The 19,881-nt window shown below is 48.7% G+C and overlaps 1 protein-coding gene across 1 annotated transcript in view; it reads left to right on the forward strand.

The window, feature by feature from the left end:
- The window catches only part of TGFBI (transforming growth factor beta induced), a 34,890-nt gene that overhangs the window by 7,082 nt on the left and 7,927 nt on the right, over nucleotides 1–19,881 (forward strand). Inside the window, exons 3-11 of the mRNA XM_001169327.6 lie at nucleotides 7,997–8,061; nucleotides 10,276–10,436; nucleotides 10,792–10,956; nucleotides 11,215–11,361; nucleotides 13,426–13,567; nucleotides 16,891–17,103; nucleotides 17,927–18,064; nucleotides 18,700–18,845; nucleotides 19,666–19,802. Coding sequence (XP_001169327.1) covers nucleotides 7,997–8,061; nucleotides 10,276–10,436; nucleotides 10,792–10,956; nucleotides 11,215–11,361; nucleotides 13,426–13,567; nucleotides 16,891–17,103; nucleotides 17,927–18,064; nucleotides 18,700–18,845; nucleotides 19,666–19,802 — 1,314 coding nt within the window. The remainder of the gene's footprint in view (nucleotides 1–7,996; nucleotides 8,062–10,275; nucleotides 10,437–10,791; nucleotides 10,957–11,214; nucleotides 11,362–13,425; nucleotides 13,568–16,890; nucleotides 17,104–17,926; nucleotides 18,065–18,699; nucleotides 18,846–19,665; nucleotides 19,803–19,881) is intronic.

Below are 19,881 nucleotides of genomic sequence, written 5' to 3' on the forward strand. Positions count from 1 at the left end.
ACAAGCAACAGAGCTGTGTGTTGCCAAAATGTTCCTGATGAGCAGGTCATCCCCTCGGGGGCAGGTTTGGATATGATAATGTGGTGATGTGGTGGCGCAGCTCCCTTACCCAGTGAGCACAAGGGGAGTCCTCTAGGAAAAGGAAGAAATGTCTGGATGAGGTGGGGAGATGGGGTTCAGAGTGGACTCAGGCAAAGCCCGATGCCCAGTCCCAGCTGTTGGCCTAGTCTCACAAAGCCAGAAGGATATGACATTTACATTCAACTCTTGAATTTGTGGCCACTGCTTTGGGCAACTTCAAAGAGAGAAAATGAAGATAGAAAAATATTATTTGATATAAAACTTCTAGGACAAGAGAGGCCCTTCCTGGAACATTACATGTAGTATTAGGAAGTTGGAGCTGCCCTGGAAAAGATCCAGAGAACTCAGAGAGAGGAAGAGGTGGAACCCATCTCTGTTCTTGTAGAGAGCTCAGTAAGAGTGGCTTGGCAGGGCTCCTGTGTACCTGAGACCAAGACCAGTGAGGAGGCTACTGTCTGACCACCATACGGTCAGAATTCAGTGCCATGGGTGGTCAGGTGGGAAGGGGAGAGGACTGTGCTGGCTGGAGTTGATGTTATCCTGGGGAAAGTAGGTCCCTAGATGCCTTTAGTTGAGTGAGGAGCAGACTGGGAAATGGGAGCACAGTAGTGGTTGGGGCAAAAAGGACTGTCTCTGCATGAGGTCCATAGGCAGTTGGAATTTCCTCAGCAAGACTCCAGAGAAGGAGGCTGGAGCAGAGGTGTATGTTGGGATGAAAAGGAGTAAAGTATCATGGGGGAGGAGGCAGCTCAGGTTGTCAAGGGTCCCGAAACCAGAAGGAGAATTTCACCTTGGAAGCAGACAACGGGTACCAAGCATACAGGGGAAGACTTTGTGGTGAGAGGTCACACAGAGATACAGGAGCCAACCTGGTGAGACAGGAGCCTGGAGCCACCTGCCTGCTTTTGTGGGGCCCCAGACTCCACTGCTGTCATCAGGTGAAGCTCTGTTGCTTGCACACAAAAGCTTTTCTGCATTTACAAAGAGAGAAGGGCCTGAGTCTCTGGTGCAATGCGTCAAGCTGACATATGGACTTTATTACAGGAAGTGGTTACCAGTGGGTCCCTATTTAGTGGCTGTTATTGTGAATTTTATTGTTCGGAAATTCACTTTAGCATTTATTTCAGATCCTAAATAGCACCGGAGTGATACAATGGCTAATCAAACAAAGAGGGCTGTGGGGAGCAGACAGTCAGCATCCCCCTCTGTGATTTCAGGCCCTGGTTTGATTAGTAGCCATAAAATTTTTTACGTGTGGCACTTTGAGCAAAGGTGCAGGAAATTGTGGTCAGGAAGCCTGGCTGCCTCTCGACAGGCTTCCTTTGTGCTAGCCCCAGGGAGAGGAGGCCTATTTAACAGCCAAGTCCAAGTTGACATCATGGGACTGGAATAGTCATAGCAGGAGCTCAGACATCATAAATGTGGCATAGGGAGGGCTGGTGGAGGAGCTAGCGGGTATGGGTGGCAGCTATTCATTCCAAAGGTCTTGAAATTGTTTCACGAGCAACACATTTCACAAGTGCGAAGCCCTTCTCTGGAGCCAAGATGAGCTGGCAGAGCACTCCTGTTTCTCCAGTAGCAAGTGTTCCTTTGCCCAGGGGCGAAAATATTAATACTTCTTCAGCACTGCATTAATGCTTAAAGATTTAACTTTTAAAGAGATCAGCTGGTGCATGGTCGAGCTTTTCCATCAGCTGGCAGGGCTTTTTCAGTAGGTGTCCTTCTGGGCAGGGCACCGGGGACAGCTGACGTGAAGGTGAAGAAGAGCTGTCCTTTTCCTCCCTTATATCCCACAACCTTGGTCCCAAGAGGAAAAAAAAGAAGATGGTGAGAAGTCATCCAAGCAGACCCCAGACCCATACTAGTGCCTCCTTTCCTGTTTCATATCCCTGTGCAGCCAGCTGGGATCTCTTGAATAATCTGCTCTGGGGGCACTGAGATTGGACATACACCAAACAGCAGAGATCGACCAAACGCCTCTGTTGGGCAGTGTTTCCTGAGGGTTCTGTCCCATTCTGTAAACTAGGAGGCTGACTAGCTGACAAGGAATTTTATTCTGTTGGGTATTTACATGAACCTATGTGCCACCTGGGGTAAGACCCTGTGGTAGGTAGAAACATGACCTCCCAAAAATGTCCACATCCTAATCTCTAATCCTGTAAATATATTCCCTTACTGGAAAAAGAGACTTTGCAGGTGTGATTAAATTAAGGATCATAAGAGGGAGAGATTATCCAGGATTATTTGATGAGTCTAATATAATCATCAGGGTACTTAAAAGAGGGAGGCAGGCTGTGCATGGTGGCTCACACCTGTAATCCCAGCACTTTGGGAGACTGAGGCAAGCGGGTCACGAGGACAGGAGTTCGAGACCAGCCTGACCAACATGGTGAAACTCCCCATCTAGTAAAAAAAAAATACAAAAATTAGCCAGGCATGGTGGTACACACCTGTAATCCCAGCTACTCAGGAGGCTGAGGCGGGAGAATTGCTTGAACCCAGGAGGCGGAGGTTGCAGTGAGCTGAGATCGCACCACTGCCCTCCAGCCTGGGCAACAGAGCAAGACTCCATCTCAAAAAAAAAAAAAAAAAAGAGGGAGGCAGTGGGATCAGAGTCAGAGAAGGCAACGTGATGATGAAAGCTGACATTTGAGTGATGCAACCACAAGCCAAGGAATGCAGGCAGCTTCTCAAAGCTGGAAAGGACAAGCAATGGATTCTTCCCTACAGCCTCTGTGAGGAATGCAGCCTTTGATTTTTAACCCCATAAGGCCGATTTCTGACTCTAGCCTCTGGAATTGTAAGATAATTTGCATATGATCTCAAGCCACTAAATTTGTGGTAATTTGTCACAGAAAGCAATGGGAAGCCAACACAGGCCTTATTTGTTGAGTTATAGATGCATTTTTCTGTATTTCAATGTACTTTTATCAATGGTCTCATGTAGGGCATTGCTTTCAATGAAGATATTAACATAGCTTCAACTTTAAGGTTTATACCTGGAGTTTCTTTAGAAGCTTCACAACTGACCACTTAGTAAACAGTAAGCATCTGTTAAGTGCTTCTCATATGTAAGTTCATTCAATTCTCACAATCACACTATAAGATAAATATGATTATTAGCCCATTTACAGATGAGGAGACAGGCTCAAAAGACTTTTATGCAACCTGGTCAAAGTCATTCACTGGTAAGCTGAGGAGGTCTGTCCACTTCCCTTTGCTGCCCCCAGGGGGTATCAAGCCTGGCAGTTAGTGTCAGTGACTTGGGAGGTGAACAAGTGAGCAGACCTGTAGGACCTGGCTAAACTGCCCCAGGTCTCTGTCTACAGCCTCAAACCTGTGGCTGTGGGTCCCAGAGACAAGGCCTCCTCAGCATCAGAGAAGGATGCCTTTGTCTCAGGGTCATCAACCTTCTCCAGGTTGCTCACCCCCTGCTGTAAAGGGGATCCCCAAGACCGCTCATCAGACAAGGAGCTTGGGAACTGAGGAGACACAGTCAGCCTCCAGGAGTGCCCAAAATGCCCTCACATGCTGCATACAGATTGCCACAAATAAAGTACATCCACATTCTGAAGACTCTGTCCTCATCACCAACCATGCTGGCCCCTGGTAAGGGCTGTAGTGGTTGAGGCCTTTGTTGGTAGACAGTAGGTTAAAGCAAGCCATGATTTTCTATTGGGAGGCTTCAGAATCAGCTCAGCTGTGTTTCCAAGACCAGGAGGGCAGAAAGCAAACCATCCCAGGCAAGCAGTCCATGGGCCATGTCAGATGTCTAGACGTTATGGGTCTGTGTTTGCTCTGCCATTCCTCTCGGAAACTATGATGCCCTGTGTGGTTTACCTTCAGTCACAGGTGACTGGCCTACAGGGCCATTCCTTGCTCCAACGACTTCTCGAGTATAATTAATCCCCAGGCATTTACGGCCAGAGCAGCCGGCCAAATCCGTGAAGTGCAGTGGTTGTTTTAAATTATATTAACTTCTTGGAAACTTAGGGAGAGAAATCTCAGTACTTCTCTCTATCCAATCTTGAGTAAAAATGTTAGAAGGGACTGGTGGAGAGCCTCCCAGACATCCCTACACATAGACTTTGGGTTGACATTATCTCTTTGCACCCTTCTTGAAACTTTCTTCTAAATTAGGTGCCTTCCCTAATTTAGGCACCTTCCCAGTACTAGTCTGTGACCTGTTAGGAACCAGGCCACACAGCAGGAGTTGAGTGGCAGGGAGTGAGCATTACTGCCTGAGCTCTGCCTCCTGTCAGATCAGCAGTGGCATTAGATTCTCATAGCAGTCCGAATACTATTGTGAACTGTGCATGTAAGGGATCCAGCTTGTGTGCTCCTTATGAGAATCTAATGCCTGATGGTCTGAGATGGAAGAGTTTCATACCAAAACCACCCCTTCCCCCTGCCACCATCTGGGGAAATATTGTCTACCATGAAACTGATCCCTGGTGCCAAAAAAGGTTGGGGACCGCTGTCCTAAGGGATCTGCTTTTTCTGACCTGAGGTTTTTCTTTATTAGACTGTGTCTGGCTGAGGAGAAGCCTGAAGCCTTTAATCAGAACAGCTTTGGCTGATGAGATTAGATTCAGAAACCAACAGATTGGTCTTTTCTATGCAGGGAAGCGTAGGAACTGGGGGGCTATGGCTGGGAAGCCCCCTATTGTTTCCATCCTTTCCTATGTTCATCCTGGAGGAATGGCATCAGACCCATGCCTCTGTGATTGCTCCCAGCCCATCCAACCACAGCATCTGTGTTCTGCCTAGGACCAGGGCCAGGGAGCGTGGCACACTGAGCTGAGTATAAGGAGAGTGGAGCAGGCCACTGCCAGCCCAGAAAATTTTGGTCAAAGTTGCCTGAAATCTTCTCAGCCTTCGATTCACAGCTGCTCTCTGCTGCTCTGGGGCCATGCAGACCAGTTCAGAAAAGAGTTAATTTGTTGGGGCAGTTGGAGGCAGGTGGATTGCCAGCTTTGACACCTTCCCAGCCCACAGGCTGCTGCACTGGGGCTGAAGGCGTGGCTAACCCCTGCACACCTAGAGAGTGACAGAGATGCCAGACTGGGCAGCAGGAAGGCAAGAGGATTAAGAGAGAGCTTCCTGGCTGAAAGCCACACTCGGTTAACCAGGAAAAAGCCCTTGGCACGAGAAGACTCAGTGGCCTGAGGGACTGAGCCTTGGTTGTGGGGCATGTGCTGCATAAGCCATCCATGTGTGACAGTAGAGTGTAGTCCAGCCACTGTGGGACATGGGTGCTGAAAGACCACATGGAGAGGAACAGTGAGTGCTGACAAGGGCTAGCCTTGATCACTTTGGAGACACCCCCTGTGTCTTCTAGATGTCAGACTTTCCAAATCTGTCTGCTATCCTCCAAATGTGCATTTTCAAGAGCAATGGAAAAAGGATTGGACTTGATGGAATGCAGCAAGAGTCCTAGGTCTGTTACTACCTACCTATGACCTTAAGAAACTCCTTCACCCCTCAGAACCCTTACAGCTTTCTTTCTGATTCTATCCTGAGTTACTCTACTCCAAGCTGAGACTTTTCTGCTTAGATCTATCCCTTCCTCCCAAACCCCCAACCTCCATTTCTCCTGGTGTCTTTCTTTACCACCCCTCAGCATACACACACACCTAGCCACAGGAACCAATGAGTTAATATTTGAGGAGTTGGTTTTCTTTTGTCCTCAATGAAATCCTGGTGAGGCCACTTGAGCTGTTCAGCTCCCTTGCGGTATTTTGGGGATGGAACTCAGAAGCCAACAATATAGAAAAAGAGTCTTTGGCCAGCTTGCCCAGGGGCTCCATGCCATAGAGAGTACTGCACCCGTGTGCACAGGGGGCCCTGACATGAGGACTTTGAGGATAACACTATTCCTCCAACTCTGCTTCAGCATCTCCATGGATTTTCACACAGACACTTTAGGAAAGAAACTAAGTTTGGGGGGATTTGACCTAATCCCACATCCCAGCCCCAGTAATACAGCCCTGGAATTTATCACAGAAAGCCTAGAATCCCATGCATATCCCATGCATATGCATCCCTAGTCCTATGGGTTCAAGGCTTGGAGCTCTCCCTGGATTTAGCTGGGAAAAGTTGGCAGACAGTTCTTCACTGTCTTCTAGAAATATGGACTAGAATCGTGAGTGTGAGATTGCAAGTAACTTTTAAAATCATCTAGTTTAACTTCACCCCATTTCATAGACCAAGAAACTGAGACCAGAGAGAGAAATGGACTTTCAAGTTCACCCTGCTAGTTACTGATGGATCACAAGTCAAATCTCCTGATTCTAGCACTGTTTCTCTTACACCACACCACCTTTGAAAGTGTGTCAATCAAATCTTACTTTAGTTGCAGAGGATGACTTTAGTTTCTGAAGATAAAATTGTGAGTCAATCAAGATCAGTCCCAAGACAATAGCCTGTTTAGCCCTTATAAGTTCAGGGATGAAAGGTTAGAAAGAAACAGGATGGAAGGAGGACTGGAGAAAAAAACAAAAGAGGAAGGAAGGAGGAGGAAGCAAACAGGAAAAAAAAAGAATGTGCATAGCTTGTCACTCCTCAGTCATTTCCTGGGAGCCCATTTCTAGCAAAGTGACAGCTGCAACTCCCTGGCCACCTGAGCATCTTAGCTGATCTGTCTCTGAAACACCCGCTGGAGAACAGATGAATCAGGCTTCATCTTCGCTTAACTAAGTCTTCCCTGAGACGACTCCACTTAAATGAACAAGAGTAGGATTTCCTGGGCACACTGAGAGCACCTTCCAGAGGCCCCTCCAGAGCCCTAAAGCCTGTATTTCTTCCAGTCGGCCTGTTTCTTTCCTGGTGATGTCATTAAACGTCCTTTGAGAGTCCCACAGTGAGCAGTTCTGCGGTAAAACCCGCTGCAATTAAAGTCTGAGTCCTTTCCTGTCTCAAAGGGCATATTCATATAGAAGAAAGGAAAGGGAAGGACTGGCTGTTTGCATTTGGTTCCAGGCCTGTTGAGTAGAGGTCGTGCCCACTCCACCGAAGGTACAGGGTAGCCTTCAGCAGAACCTGGGGATTTGGTTTTAAGCAAGTCTTTCTTAGGTGTGGGCTTTCAGAACACTTCCTTCCTTGCAATATTATTTGAAATTCTCAGTGTTTTAGGCGTCCCCAGAATATTGGTTCGTTAAAGCTGTGTATTTCAGATCTCCAGACAGTGGTCACTGTTTGTATATTTTCAATTTCAAACCAGAAAACAAAAGTTCTTATTGATTACTTTTTTTATTTAAAAAATAAAAAGTAAGTATCTTCGTAAGAGGAGCTTTGTTTTAATTTTAAAGTTTAAAATTTGATTGTGAAGACAGAGAAAAACTTGATGATTTTATATATATTCCCCTCTTTGGCTATTCAATCAGAGAACTAGAAAATCATGAGAGATTTAATGACCACTGCCTGATACACATATGTGTTTTACAGATGAGGAAACTGAGACCCAGAGAGATGATGAAATTGGCTGAGGATGGCCCAGCTGGTCAGTGACAGACTCATAGCCAGAGCTGGTGCAGGGCTCTTTCTATTCCTTCCTGTTCCCTTTCAGGAACACTCACCATCGGCTTTCCTGTGAATAATGTTGAGATAAAATCCTTGGTGCATTATGTTTTCTAGTCACAACACTGACTAGGCTGCCAGAGTCCTCTGTTCTCCCAGTTGGTTGGCTGTAGGTGTTGGCAGCCGCCAGGAGCATTCTACAGAGCAGAGGAGGAGTGAGACTCTCCTTGCTCAGGAAAGGCAGACCTATGACTTAGCAAATGACTTCTAAGAGGAGAGTGTTTCACCCACCATTCCTCTTCCTTGGCTGTGGTGGCAACTTAGTGGAGAGGGGCCAGATGACCTGTGAGGAACAGTGAAGCCCTGCCTAACACAATGTATGGTTGTCTTGTTACAGAGTCATCAGCTACGAGTGCTGTCCTGGATATGAAAAGGTCCCTGGGGAGAAGGGCTGTCCAGCAGGTGAATGAATCCTCCGGGCCTTGCCTGTTGGTGTGGGTGGAAGGGAATGGTGGGAGAGAGGAGTACCCACATAAAAGGCAGCAGAGTGTGAATGGGGGCAGTGGCACAAGGACATGGCATTCTCCCCACTTGCCCACTGGCCCCAGGCTCTATGCGAGGGGCTGAGGAATGGAAGCTGGAAACAGTGCATTTCCTGAGCTGCTCCTCCTGGCCTCCTTACCACACTGGTGGAGTAGACTCCAACTGTGGCCTGTCCATGCCCTTCCCAGCAGGCACAGGCTCAGGCTCAGGCTCTTGGCCTCTGCCTCTGGCTGGGAGTGATTCTAAACACATCCAGCAGGGTCAGCCTGATAGCCCATCAGTTTCCGATCAGCTCTGCTAGAGAGCCAATGGGATGTGGGAGGAGGGGGTCACTGGTGGGCTGGCAACCCCAAGCCGTCCCCATCTCCCTCTGTGTCTAAACTTGGCCCTTTGGAGTTCGGTAGGGAGAAGAGCCATAGGCCAGGTGGGCTCACCCAGAGTCAGCAGAGAGTCCCACAAATGGTTGCACTGGGCGAAAGACAGCATGGCACCTGTGAATTTTATTAGAGCCTTTCTTTTAGTGCTACACACAAGTGACTGCACAGGGGAGTTAGTATTTTGTTTTAATTTTGAAATAGAGTCATCTTTTGGTATCTGCGGGGGATTGATTCTAGGACCCATTCTAGGATGCCATATCCTCAGATGTTCAAGTCCCTGATATAAAGTGGTATAGTATTTGCATGTAATCTATGCATATTCTTCCATATACTTTAAATCATCTCAAGATTACTTATAATACCAAATATAATGTAAATCCTATGTAAATAGTTGTTATACCCTCTTTTAAATTTTTGTATTATCTTTTATTGTATTTCAAAAAATATTTTTGGTCCATGTTTAGTTGAATCTGTGGGTGAAGAACCCACAGATATGAAGGGCCAACTGTATTGGCTATTTTTTAAGTTAAGAATGTGAGACTGAGGCCAGGTGCAGTGGCTCATGCCTTTGATTCCAGCACTTTGGGAGGCCAAGGGGGGAGGATCACCTGAGCTGAGAATTTGAGACCAGCAGCCCGTGCAACATAGTGAGACCTTGTCTCTTAAAGATTGTGAGACTGGGCTGGGCGCGGTGGCTCACGCCTGTAATCCTAGCACTTTGGGAGGCCAAGGCAGGGATCAACTGAGGTCAGGAGTTTGAGATCAGCCTGGCTAACATAGTGAAACTCTGTCTCTACTAAAAATACAAAAAAATTAGCTGGGTGTGGTGGTGGGCGCCTATAATCCCAGCTACTCAGGAGGCTGAGGCAGGAGAATCGCTTGTATCCAGGAGGCGGAGGTTGCAGTGAGCCGAGATAGGGCCGTTGCACTCCAGCCTGGGCAAGAAGAGCAAAACTCCATCTCAAAAATAAATAAATAAATAAATAAATAAATAAATAGTAAGACTGAGACATAACAGGAAGGAGGGCAATTTGGTTGGTTCCAAGGTTCCTAGAGTATGTGATGGGAGAGGTTGGTGCGGGTGGGGCCATGGAGGTACTGACTCAAGTGGAGGTACAGGTGGGGAAATGGGATGGGAAAAGAAGATTGACCTTAGAAGGGGAGCTCAACCTCTGAACCCTAATTTCAGACCCTTCAAAATGAATATTAAGCTCATTTTGGTCTAAGAAACAAAAAACAAATGAACATGAAACTCATTTTGGTCTTATAAGGTCTGAGAAACCCCTTCTAAACTTCAAGCTGCTTTAAGAAATAACATTTTATTACCTGCAAATACACACAGTACTTTGGAGATTTATAATAGTCTCTTATTCTAATAGAAGCCATTAGGGAACCAGTTTCAATAAACAGGTAAATCTGTAAGACTAGTTTGCAATTAGGATATCTGTTTTCAGTGTCCATTCCTGCCTCTGTTATCTAAATGTCTGGGAACAAGAGCTGTGCTCTGCTGTGTTTAAAATGATTAAAAATCACCAATTAGTTGAGTTCATGTAGACAGGCATTTGACTTATTGAGTTGTTTTAAGAAGACTATAACAAGCCTTAAGCCCCCCAGAAACAGCCTGTCTTTGGGCTTTCCCACATGCCTCCTCGTCCTCTCCACCTGTAGATGTACCGTGCTCTCTGGCAGAGAAGGGAGGGTGTGGTTGGGCTGGACCCCCAGAGGCCATCCCTCCTTCTGTCTTCTGCTCCTGCAGCCCTACCACTCTCAAACCTTTACGAGACCCTGGGAGTCGTTGGATCCACCACCACTCAGCTGTACACGGACCGCACGGAGAAGCTGAGGCCTGAGATGGAGGGGCCCGGCAGCTTCACCATCTTCGCCCCTAGCAACGAGGCCTGGGCCTCCTTGCCAGCTGTGAGATGACCTCCATATGCCCGGGGGACTCTTATGGGGAACTGCCTTACTTCCCTGAGGGGTGGGCATGATGAATGGGAGTCTGCAGTAATTTCCTACTGTTTCAGGAAGCTTTTTCCTTAACCCCTTAGAAAAGGCTGTGGAACTTGAGCTAAAATATGTCTTACCAGGTTGCGTCTAATGCCCCCTGTGCCCTACTGGGCAGAAAGACTTGGGTGCTTCCTGAGGAGGGATCCTTGGCAGAAGAGAGGCCTGGGCTCACGAGGGCTGAGAACATGTTTCCCAGAGTTGCAAGGACCCATCTCTTAAACACAGAGTCTGCAGCCCCTAACTGACACCCTGTCCTTCCTCCTAGGAAGTGCTGGACTCCCTGGTCAGCAATGTCAACATTGAGCTGCTCAATGCCCTCCGCTACCATATGGTGGGCAGGCGAGTCCTGACTGATGAGCTGAAACACGGCATGACCCTCACCTCTATGTACCAGAATTCCAACATCCAGATCCACCACTATCCTAATGGGGTAGGGGATCCCCAGCCATACTGCATGGCCCTTGGTGCATAAGGAACCCACTTCTGTTCCATGTGTGGGCTGGTTTCTGGGGTTTAAGCTGTAGACAACCCACCCTCTTTGTGCCTGCTTCTCCTTGGGCCCTCTATTCCACAGCTCGTGGAACCCACATTCTGCTACTGTGTTTGAAAACACTGTTTTCTCCTCCCGGGGCTTTGGGACTATGCCTCTGTTGTGTTGACTGCTCATCCTTGCTGCTTCTCTGGGCAGATTGTAACTGTGAACTGTGCCCGGCTGCTGAAAGCCGACCACCATGCAACCAACGGGGTGGTGCACCTCATCGATAAGGTCATCTCCACCATCACCAACAACATCCAGCAGATCATTGAGATCGAGGACACCTTTGAGACCCTTCGGGTAAGGGACTGCCCTGGGTGGAGGCCCAGGCTTGGGACACATTGCCTCCCAAGAGGGGCCTAGCAGCAACTCTTCTGCAGGAGAGGTAGAGGATGGCTCCTGTAGGGGAACATAGAGCAGGTTCCCCTGAATGCCCTTGAACATGGAGAATCCATTGACCAGACATTCAGCTTGACCTAACCTGTGAAATTCTCCATCTTCTTTATAAAGTGTTCCCTTCCTTGCCTCCCCTGGAAAGGTCAGTGGTGTCTGGCCGCAGCAGCACAGGGTCCTCTGAGCCCTGGACCTGCACCGTGGCTTCCAGAGGTGGCAGTTCCCACATGGGGTACTAGAATAAATGGCCTATCAGGCTGTGTGTGCTTTGGGATCACATGTCCCCACCCTGGGACCCTGGTTCCAACCATACGCATGTTCTCTTGGAGCCCAGAACAGCAGAGAAGCCACCAGTGTGGACACAGAAGTCAAGGGTCTGATTTCCAGCCTGGCTTCTGACTGCTCTGGGGCTGCAGGAATACAGTTCCTTCCCCCATGCCCAGCAGGCATTTGTCTTACAACTGGAGGGGAAGGCACGTTCCTCTTGGCAAGGGCTGCTCAGGAGGAAGTGGAGGCAGGCTGCCCTGTCAGGGTTTTTGCCTTGATTCAAGGAGAACTTCCTAACCACAAAGGATACAAGTGGGAGTGAGGCGGACCCTCCCTAGAGATCTCCAACACAGAGAGACAAACACGCTGGGGCCGGCTGGCACTGACAGGCCTCCCAAGTGCGGATGGCTGTTAGCTGGGAGCCTCGCTGTCTAAGCTCCTCTCCCATGCTTTTCTTCTGGGTTGCTCGAAGGACAGGGGTCTGCAAGAAAATGATGTTCCCACATAGTTGGCAGCGCATGAACAGCAATTGATCCCTTTGCATCACCTCCTCTTACTATTTAGATTTGGTAAATATTTCTTCCTTCCCTCTTCTGACCCTCCATTTTGCCGATCTTTCCTTCTTATAACACATACTTACTAGGTACCTGCTACTTCCCGGGTGGGCCTATGTGCCAGGAGTATAGAGGTGAACAAGGAAGGCAAAGTTCTATTCTCAGTAGAGCTAATATTCTATCTGGAGAGAGACAACAAACAAATCAACAAGGTAGCCAGGGGCTGTGATAATTTATGTCAAGTGGGCAGGTAAATAGGGAGTGACAGTAGTGCAGGGAGGATTGGAAAGTCAGGGAGTTCTCTCTGGAGGAGGTGGCTTTTGATCTGCAGCCTAAAGGATGAGAATGGGTCCATTATACAAAATGCTGGGGCAAGAGCACACCCAGTAGAGGGGAGAGCAATAGCAAAGGCTCAGGGCAGGAAGGGCAAGGGAGAGGCCAGTGGATCAAGTGAAGGCTCAGGGCAGGAAGGGCAAGGGAGAGGCCAGTGGGTGAGGTCACATGTGAAGGGCATACAATGGGCAAAGACAAGGCCAGGGTGGCCAGGCCCAATCCTCCAGGACTTGCAGACCTGGGAAAGAGTCCATCTCCATCCTGGGAGCAGCAGGAAACCACTCAGGCCTTTAGAAGATCCTTCTGGCAGCTGTGTAGAGAATGGGTGGTGTGATCCTTCCATGCATGGGCTCATGTACGTGATTACCAATAACTGTCGAGTGACAGTGTGAGGAGGGCTGCAAGCCATGAGTGTAGGCACAGCAGACAGACTCACCTTTGTCTGGCGGTGAGATGGGGTGGGAAGTGTGCCAAGTTGACCTCCCAAAGAAATGATATTTTAGTGGAAGAATGAATAGAATCAGAGAAGCAAAGAAAGAGGGAAGAGCAGAGAGGACAGCAGGGATAAGGACTTGGGGGCAGGAAGAGGAAAGGCAGGTTAAGGACATGAAAGATGGCCAGGCTGGCTGGAGCTCAGGCCCAGCAAGGCCCCCTGGGGGCCATGGTCATGGGTGAGCTTGGGTTTGGCTTCTGTTTTCGTCTTGGGCTTCTGTAAAAGCCTCGAGCCCTTGCGGGGAACCAGTGAAGCTGTGTGTGCATCTTCTGTGGGGAATGCCAGAGTCTTCAGGGAGCACTCCATCTTCTCTCCTCCCCACAGGCTGCTGTGGCTGCATCAGGGCTCAACACGATGCTTGAAGGTAACGGCCAGTACACGCTTTTGGCCCCAACCAATGAGGCCTTCGAGAAGATCCCTAGTGAGACTTTGAACCGTATCCTGGGCGACCCAGAAGCCCTGAGAGGTGAGCATCCTTTGGCTCCTGCTGCTGCCTCATTTGTGCAGCTAGACTGAGCCCAAGACCTGCTCTGGTCCAAGATGAACATACCACGTGCCATGAGGTGACCCTCAGGATATCCACTGCAGCCATGGGCTGGGGTCATCCTGTCCTGTTGCTTCAGCTAACCGTGTCTTTAGCAGCCACACTACTCTGAGGGCTGACTACAGAATCCAGCACCTTTTGTCTGGGACAGCTGGACTGAAGAGAGGCATAGCTGGAGACCCATAGCTGGCCCTGGCCAGAAACAGGGAGAGTGAAAGGCTGGAATGGCCAAGGCCAGAGCAAGGCTAATAGGTAGAGCAACAGCTTACAGGTGTGGGGGTGGCAGATACTGGCACCCTTGAAATGGATTCCTCATGCCCACTCTTCACTATTCTTCTCTGTGGCTAGGGGACTTATGGATAAACCAAAATTACAGTTAAAAACCAGCCATAGGCCAGGCACAGTGACTCACGCCTTTAATATCAGCACTTTGGGAGGACAAGGTGGGCGGATCACCTGAGATCTGGAATTTGAGACCAGCCTGGCCAACATGGCGAAACCCCATCTCTACTAAAAATACAAAAATTAGCTGGGCATGGTGGTGGGCACCTGTAATCCCAGTTACTCAGGGGCTGAGGCAGGAGAACCACTTGAACCCAGGAGGTGGAGGTTGCAGTGAGCCAAGCTTGCACCACTGCACTCCAGCCTGGGTGACACAGCGACACTCCGTCTCAAGAAAAAAAAAAAAAAAAACAGTTATAGTAGTTAACTTTTGACTCTCCATTTCAGATTTCGTCATGCCCTCCTCAATGAGCTGCTAAGTTAGGCAGTGCATTGATTATTGCTGCAGGAGAGGGAAGGAAGGAGCTAACGTGTTTTCACGTGTTTTCCTTTTGGAGATGAGAAAGGAGGACTCTGCCTTCCCCCTACCCTGCCCCTTTCTACTCCAGGACCTCTGAAAGGCCATGAGCACAAAGCTGCTGCCTGAGTCCCCTGAAATGCAGGGTACGCCCCAGGTCTCTGATGCACCCCACCACACTTTTCCTCTCAAACATATTCCAGGATCACTTGATTTCTTTTGAATCTATTTAAACCCACCATGTCAATGTGCTATATAAAATGTCTAATGCATTTCAGACACCCTATACATTTAAAGTGTTCTCCTTCTATCTGTGCAGGGATGGGAAAGGGCATATTTCTGAAAGCACAGATGGGAAGACGGGATTTGTTCCGTGTCCAGGTGATTATGGTACCTCTATGCGCCTGGCTGGCACTGGGGACAGAGGCCATGAAAATGAATACAGCACAGCCTTTGCCTCCAAGGAACTTAAGACCTAGTAGAAATGGCAGGCTTTAAAACAGGTTGTTGGGATCTGATTTGGTGACTGCAATGACAGAGATACTCACAGCACAAAATGGGGAATAAGGGCAGGCGTTGGGATACACATAGCCTCAAGGGGCCCAAAGGCTTTTAGAACTGTATTCCCTATTAAAACATGATTTGTACAGAGCACATTCTTTGCTTTGGAGACCTCAGAACTCCTCACTATAGGCCGGGCATGGTTATAATCCCAGCACTTTGGGAAGCCAAGGCGGGCAGATCACTTGAGGCTGAGAGTTCAAGACCAGCCTGGCCAACATGGTAAAACCCCATCTCTACTAAAAATACAAAAATTAGCTGGGTGTGGTGGTGGCCACCTGTAATCCCAGCTACTCAGGAGGCTGAGGTAGGAGAATCACTTGAACCTGGGAGGCAGAAGTTGCAATAAGCCCAGATCATGCCACTGCACTCCAGCCTGGGCAACAAAGCTAGACTCTCTCAAAAGAAAAAAACAAAACAAAACAAAACAAAACAAAACAAAAAAAACTCCTTATTATAAACTGTAAGAAAAAAAAGGCCCCTACTTCGTCCCTTTTGCAAATCTGCCTTTTCCTACTCACTAACCAGCTGGTTCAGAGCAAGGACACTCTGTTTGGTGCCATGGCTGCAGACTGGAAGGAAGAGGTCCTTGCCCCACACCCAACAGTCTCCTGCTGTTACCGGCAGGTTGGCAGGCAGGCAGGCGAGAAGCAGCCAGGGCTGGTGGTATGTCCAGTTTGAAGACTAGTTTCCAGCCCTGGCCCTGCTCACCCTCCAAGTGGCCCTGGCAGGTTCCTCTACCACATCGTGGACTTCACCTTCCTTCTCTTAAGAAGCTCAATCCCCAAGGCCTCATTCCCATAGGCCTTCTCACCCTTTTTCTTTCCCTCTGGCTGAATGTGGCCAGCATGGGCTTCCAAGGCCATCAACTCGTCTGCAGCAGCCCCATGCCTTGCAGGGCCTCAGAGCTTCCTCCTGCCTATGACAGTGTGGTTTTGGTTCCCACACTTGGGATCAGATTGAAACTCGCCTCCGTGGTGAGAATATGGGACATAGAGCCTCGGTGACCTTGGTGAGCAGCAGTCCAGGCCACCTGCTCAGCCTGGGGTGGGGGTGGGGCTCCTCCTCCTTGACTGGTCCTTGCATTTGCCTCCGTCCAGCCTGTCTGGGCTCTCCGAGGCAATGGAGACCAGCAGGAGTCACGATGGGTCAGGAGCCCCCTTTGGGCCTCAGCCCTGCCCTGCCCCCTAAAGTAGCACTTGGATAAGCAAATAAATTATTATACTTACTATTTATGGGTGTGGTGAATGGGATGGCAAAGGCCAAGTCTTACTGATCACCAAACCTTAAGATATATCCTGGCAGATAGTAGACCCTTGGGCTAAATGAACAGAAAACTGGACAAATAAAGTGTACAAATAACTCAAAACTGTCATTTGTACACTTTTCATCTTTTCCTACTACAGTTTACATTTTTATAAAGGTGAGTAGATTTCTAAAATCCCGTGGTAGGCTCTCTTGAGTTTTTCTTGTATCCCTGAAGTTCAGCTACAAATAAGCTAATCACTAACATTTGTTGAGCATTTACTCTGTTGTCAGGCCCTGTGCTGAGTGCTTTAGGTTCAGAATTTCATGTCATCCCCACAGCAGCCCTAGGAGATGAATGCAATTCTTATGTCCACTTGACTGATAAGGAAGTTGAGGTTCAAAGAGGCTAAATGACTCTCCCAGGGTCCCACAGCTGGAAAGTGGCCACAGGGCCCCAGCTGGTTTTCTAGGGCAGCAGGCAGAAGGCGAGGAGGATCTGGGCCCTGTGGTGCCCCAGCCTCATCTGAGGGTCCTCATCTGAGAGAACAGGATCCTCACAGCATGGGCAGGCTGCAAGTGGTCCCTGAGGTCATCCTGGAGTGGACCCTGACTTGACCTGAGCCTGTTTGGACCCCAGACCTGCTGAACAACCACATCTTGAAGTCAGCTATGTGTGCTGAAGCCATCGTTGCGGGGCTGTCTGTGGAGACCCTGGAGGGCACGACACTGGAGGTGGGCTGCAGCGGGGACATGCTCACTATCAACGGGAAGGCGATCATCTCCAATAAAGACATCCTAGCCACCAACGGGGTGATCCACTACATTGATGAGCTACTCATCCCAGACTCAGGTAGGCCAGGCCTCCGGGGGCCTTGGCCCTGCCTGGCCCACCATCCCTTCTGCCATCCTTTGTGGCGGGGGAGGGGAAATTCAGAGATCTTTGGGCGACTTCCCTGCCTGGACCCAGCTCACAGCTTCTCGGCCACTGCAAATGTGTGGGTTGTGACCAGACTGATGCGTCTTGAGCTTCAGGCTTGCAAGTGCAGTGGAGAGGCAGTGGGGAGCTATTGAAGGGGTCTGGGGACAGACTCAATCACAGAGGCCTTTCAGAAGATCTGCCTGCTGTGCATGGGCAAAGAGGGCCATTTGCTGACCTCAGAGCATGTGCTTTCTCAGTAGTGCCCAAGCTGTCCCATGGTCACTGACCCAGTTAGAATGACTGAATGGACTTTGGCTTGTGTCTCATTAGGAATCCTAGCCCCATTCTAGTCTTCCAGTGAGATCTGTCCATGAGTGAAGGAATCTCACAGGAAAAAACAAAATGCTTCTATGGGTGTGGTTGCTGGCCTTATCTACACCACAGAAGCCATCACGCAGACTGTCTTTCTTCCCATTGTTAGAATGTGCCCTGACCAAGCAGCCCACAGGGCCTGGGACAGAGGCTGATCTCTGCCTAACTGAGCTCACCTCTCCTCCCTCTCCTCCTGACTGGTTAGATTTTCTAGGTGACTGTTCCCCTGATGACACAAGCCCGCTGGGCCCCAGCAGTGTTTAGAGGGGTTGTTGACTCACGAGATGACATTCCTGCTGATGTGTGTCATGCCCTGGGGTGGATGAATGATAAATGAAAACAGCGCTTTTAACTTTTGAACCCACTTTCTCCTTCCTTGTAGCCAAGACACTATTTGAATTGGCTGCAGAGTCTGATGTGTCCACAGCCATTGACCTTTTCAGACAAGCCGGCCTCGGCAATCATCTCTCTGGAAGTGAGCGGTTGACCCTCCTGGCTCCCCTGAATTCTGTATTCAAAGGTAACATGGGGAAATCATCCCTGTTAGATTGTCCCTGGAGGCAGCTTCCCCACCCCTGTCACCTCCACAACACTCTCCGATTTACAGCACCCCATGGGACATTAGAACTTCCACTCAGCTCAACCAAAAGCAGATGTGACTTCAGCAGAAACTTCAGAGGCTCTGTTGTTTCATTAGGCAGTGCAGAGAATGCCTTTGGGGAGCCGTTCCTCAGAACTCAAGACTTGACATCTGGGAGGCAGCCATTCCTCAGAACTCAAGACTTGACATCTGGGAGAGCAGAGCATTCCCTTGCCTTTGTATTTGCAGGGTCACTTGCCAATGTATAGTCAAGAGGTCAGAGTGAGGGTACAGCTGAGCTGCAGCCCCAGGAAGGCAGAGAAGGGGGCCAAGTTGTGTGCGTGCCTGCCCTTCCCTCTTAGGGCAAAACTCCAAACACCCTTGATTATCTGGATCTTCTTTAATTCTCCATAGAAGATACCAGATGTTAAGGAATATTGGCAGCTTCACTTGGTTTCTCAATCCCTGTTTCCAAACTCAAGGAGGGATGGGCTTTTTCACTGTATTTATCTCTCATCACTCTCTTCATTGCAGGAGCACATCTCTCTGGACCTAACCATCACCCTTTCTTGTAGATGGAACCCCTCCAATTGATGCCCATACAAGGAATTTGCTTCGGAACCACATAATTAAAGACCAGCTGGCCTCTAAGTATCTGTACCATGGACAGACCCTGGAAACTCTGGGCGGCAAAAAACTGAGAGTTTTTGTTTATCGTAATGTAAGTTCTGGGTCCTAAATCATGCTCCTGGGAAGCTCCTTACTGTGGGACTTGTATTAGTGTAAAAAAAAAAATGTCCTCAATAAGCAGGAGTTTGCATGAGAACTGGTTGCTGACAAGGAAGGAAATAATTTCTGGAAAATATAGATAACAAAATGAGATCCTGCAGAAGGATTGGAATCTCTTTTTCTGGAGGCCTTTGAGAATAAACCACACAATTATCCAACCTGTATTGTGAAGGAATAAGTCCTTCTTGAATTCAGGAATTAACACCTGGGAGGAGGGATGGAGTTCAGACTCTTTCTGAGCTTATGAGAAGAGAAGCCCCCTAAACTAAAATACAGCCCTCCTTGGTCCAAAAGGTGCCTTCTCTCTTCTGCTGTATCTTCTTTGTTTTCAAACCCAACAGTTACCCTGGAAATCAAAAAGGAAGTACAACTCAACATAGCTCTTGTCTGGGACCAACCAGCACCATTTGGCTAAAGATGGTTATCATCTGTTAAACAAAGAAATAAATAAATGGGTTCAACGTATTTATATCAACATTGTCAATGGACCTCATGTGTAACTGATATTCTCATTATGGGACCTCTGTGTGACTTTATTTGGGCCTCTCTAACCGTTCTTTCCTTAAGGAAGACCATTTATTGTTTTATTTCCTGGAGAAAATACATCATTTTATCCCAGCCTTAATAACCCATCCCAGTGTATACTCCTTCATCTTCATGGATAATGACCCTGCTACATGCTCTGAACAAATCAGGAGGCCCCTCGTGGGAGTATAACCAGTCCTTTCTTTCTCTGTCCCTCTTCTGTGCAGAGCCTGTGCATTGAGAACAGCTGCATCGCGGCCCACGACAAGAGGGGGAGGTACGGGACCCTGTTCACGATGGACCGGGTGCTGACCCCCCCAATGGGGACTGTCATGGATGTCCTGAAGGGAGACAATCGCTTTAGGTAATTAGTTCCATCCCCGGGTGGAGCTTCTGCCCAGTGGTCATGCTGGAGTGGGATGTGGGGCCCCAGCTATTTGTCA

The sequence above is a fragment of the Pan troglodytes genome, chromosome 4 (genome assembly GCF_028858775.2).
Source record: "Pan troglodytes isolate AG18354 chromosome 4, NHGRI_mPanTro3-v2.0_pri, whole genome shotgun sequence".
NCBI classification, from domain to species: Eukaryota; Metazoa; Chordata; class Mammalia; order Primates; family Hominidae; genus Pan; species Pan troglodytes.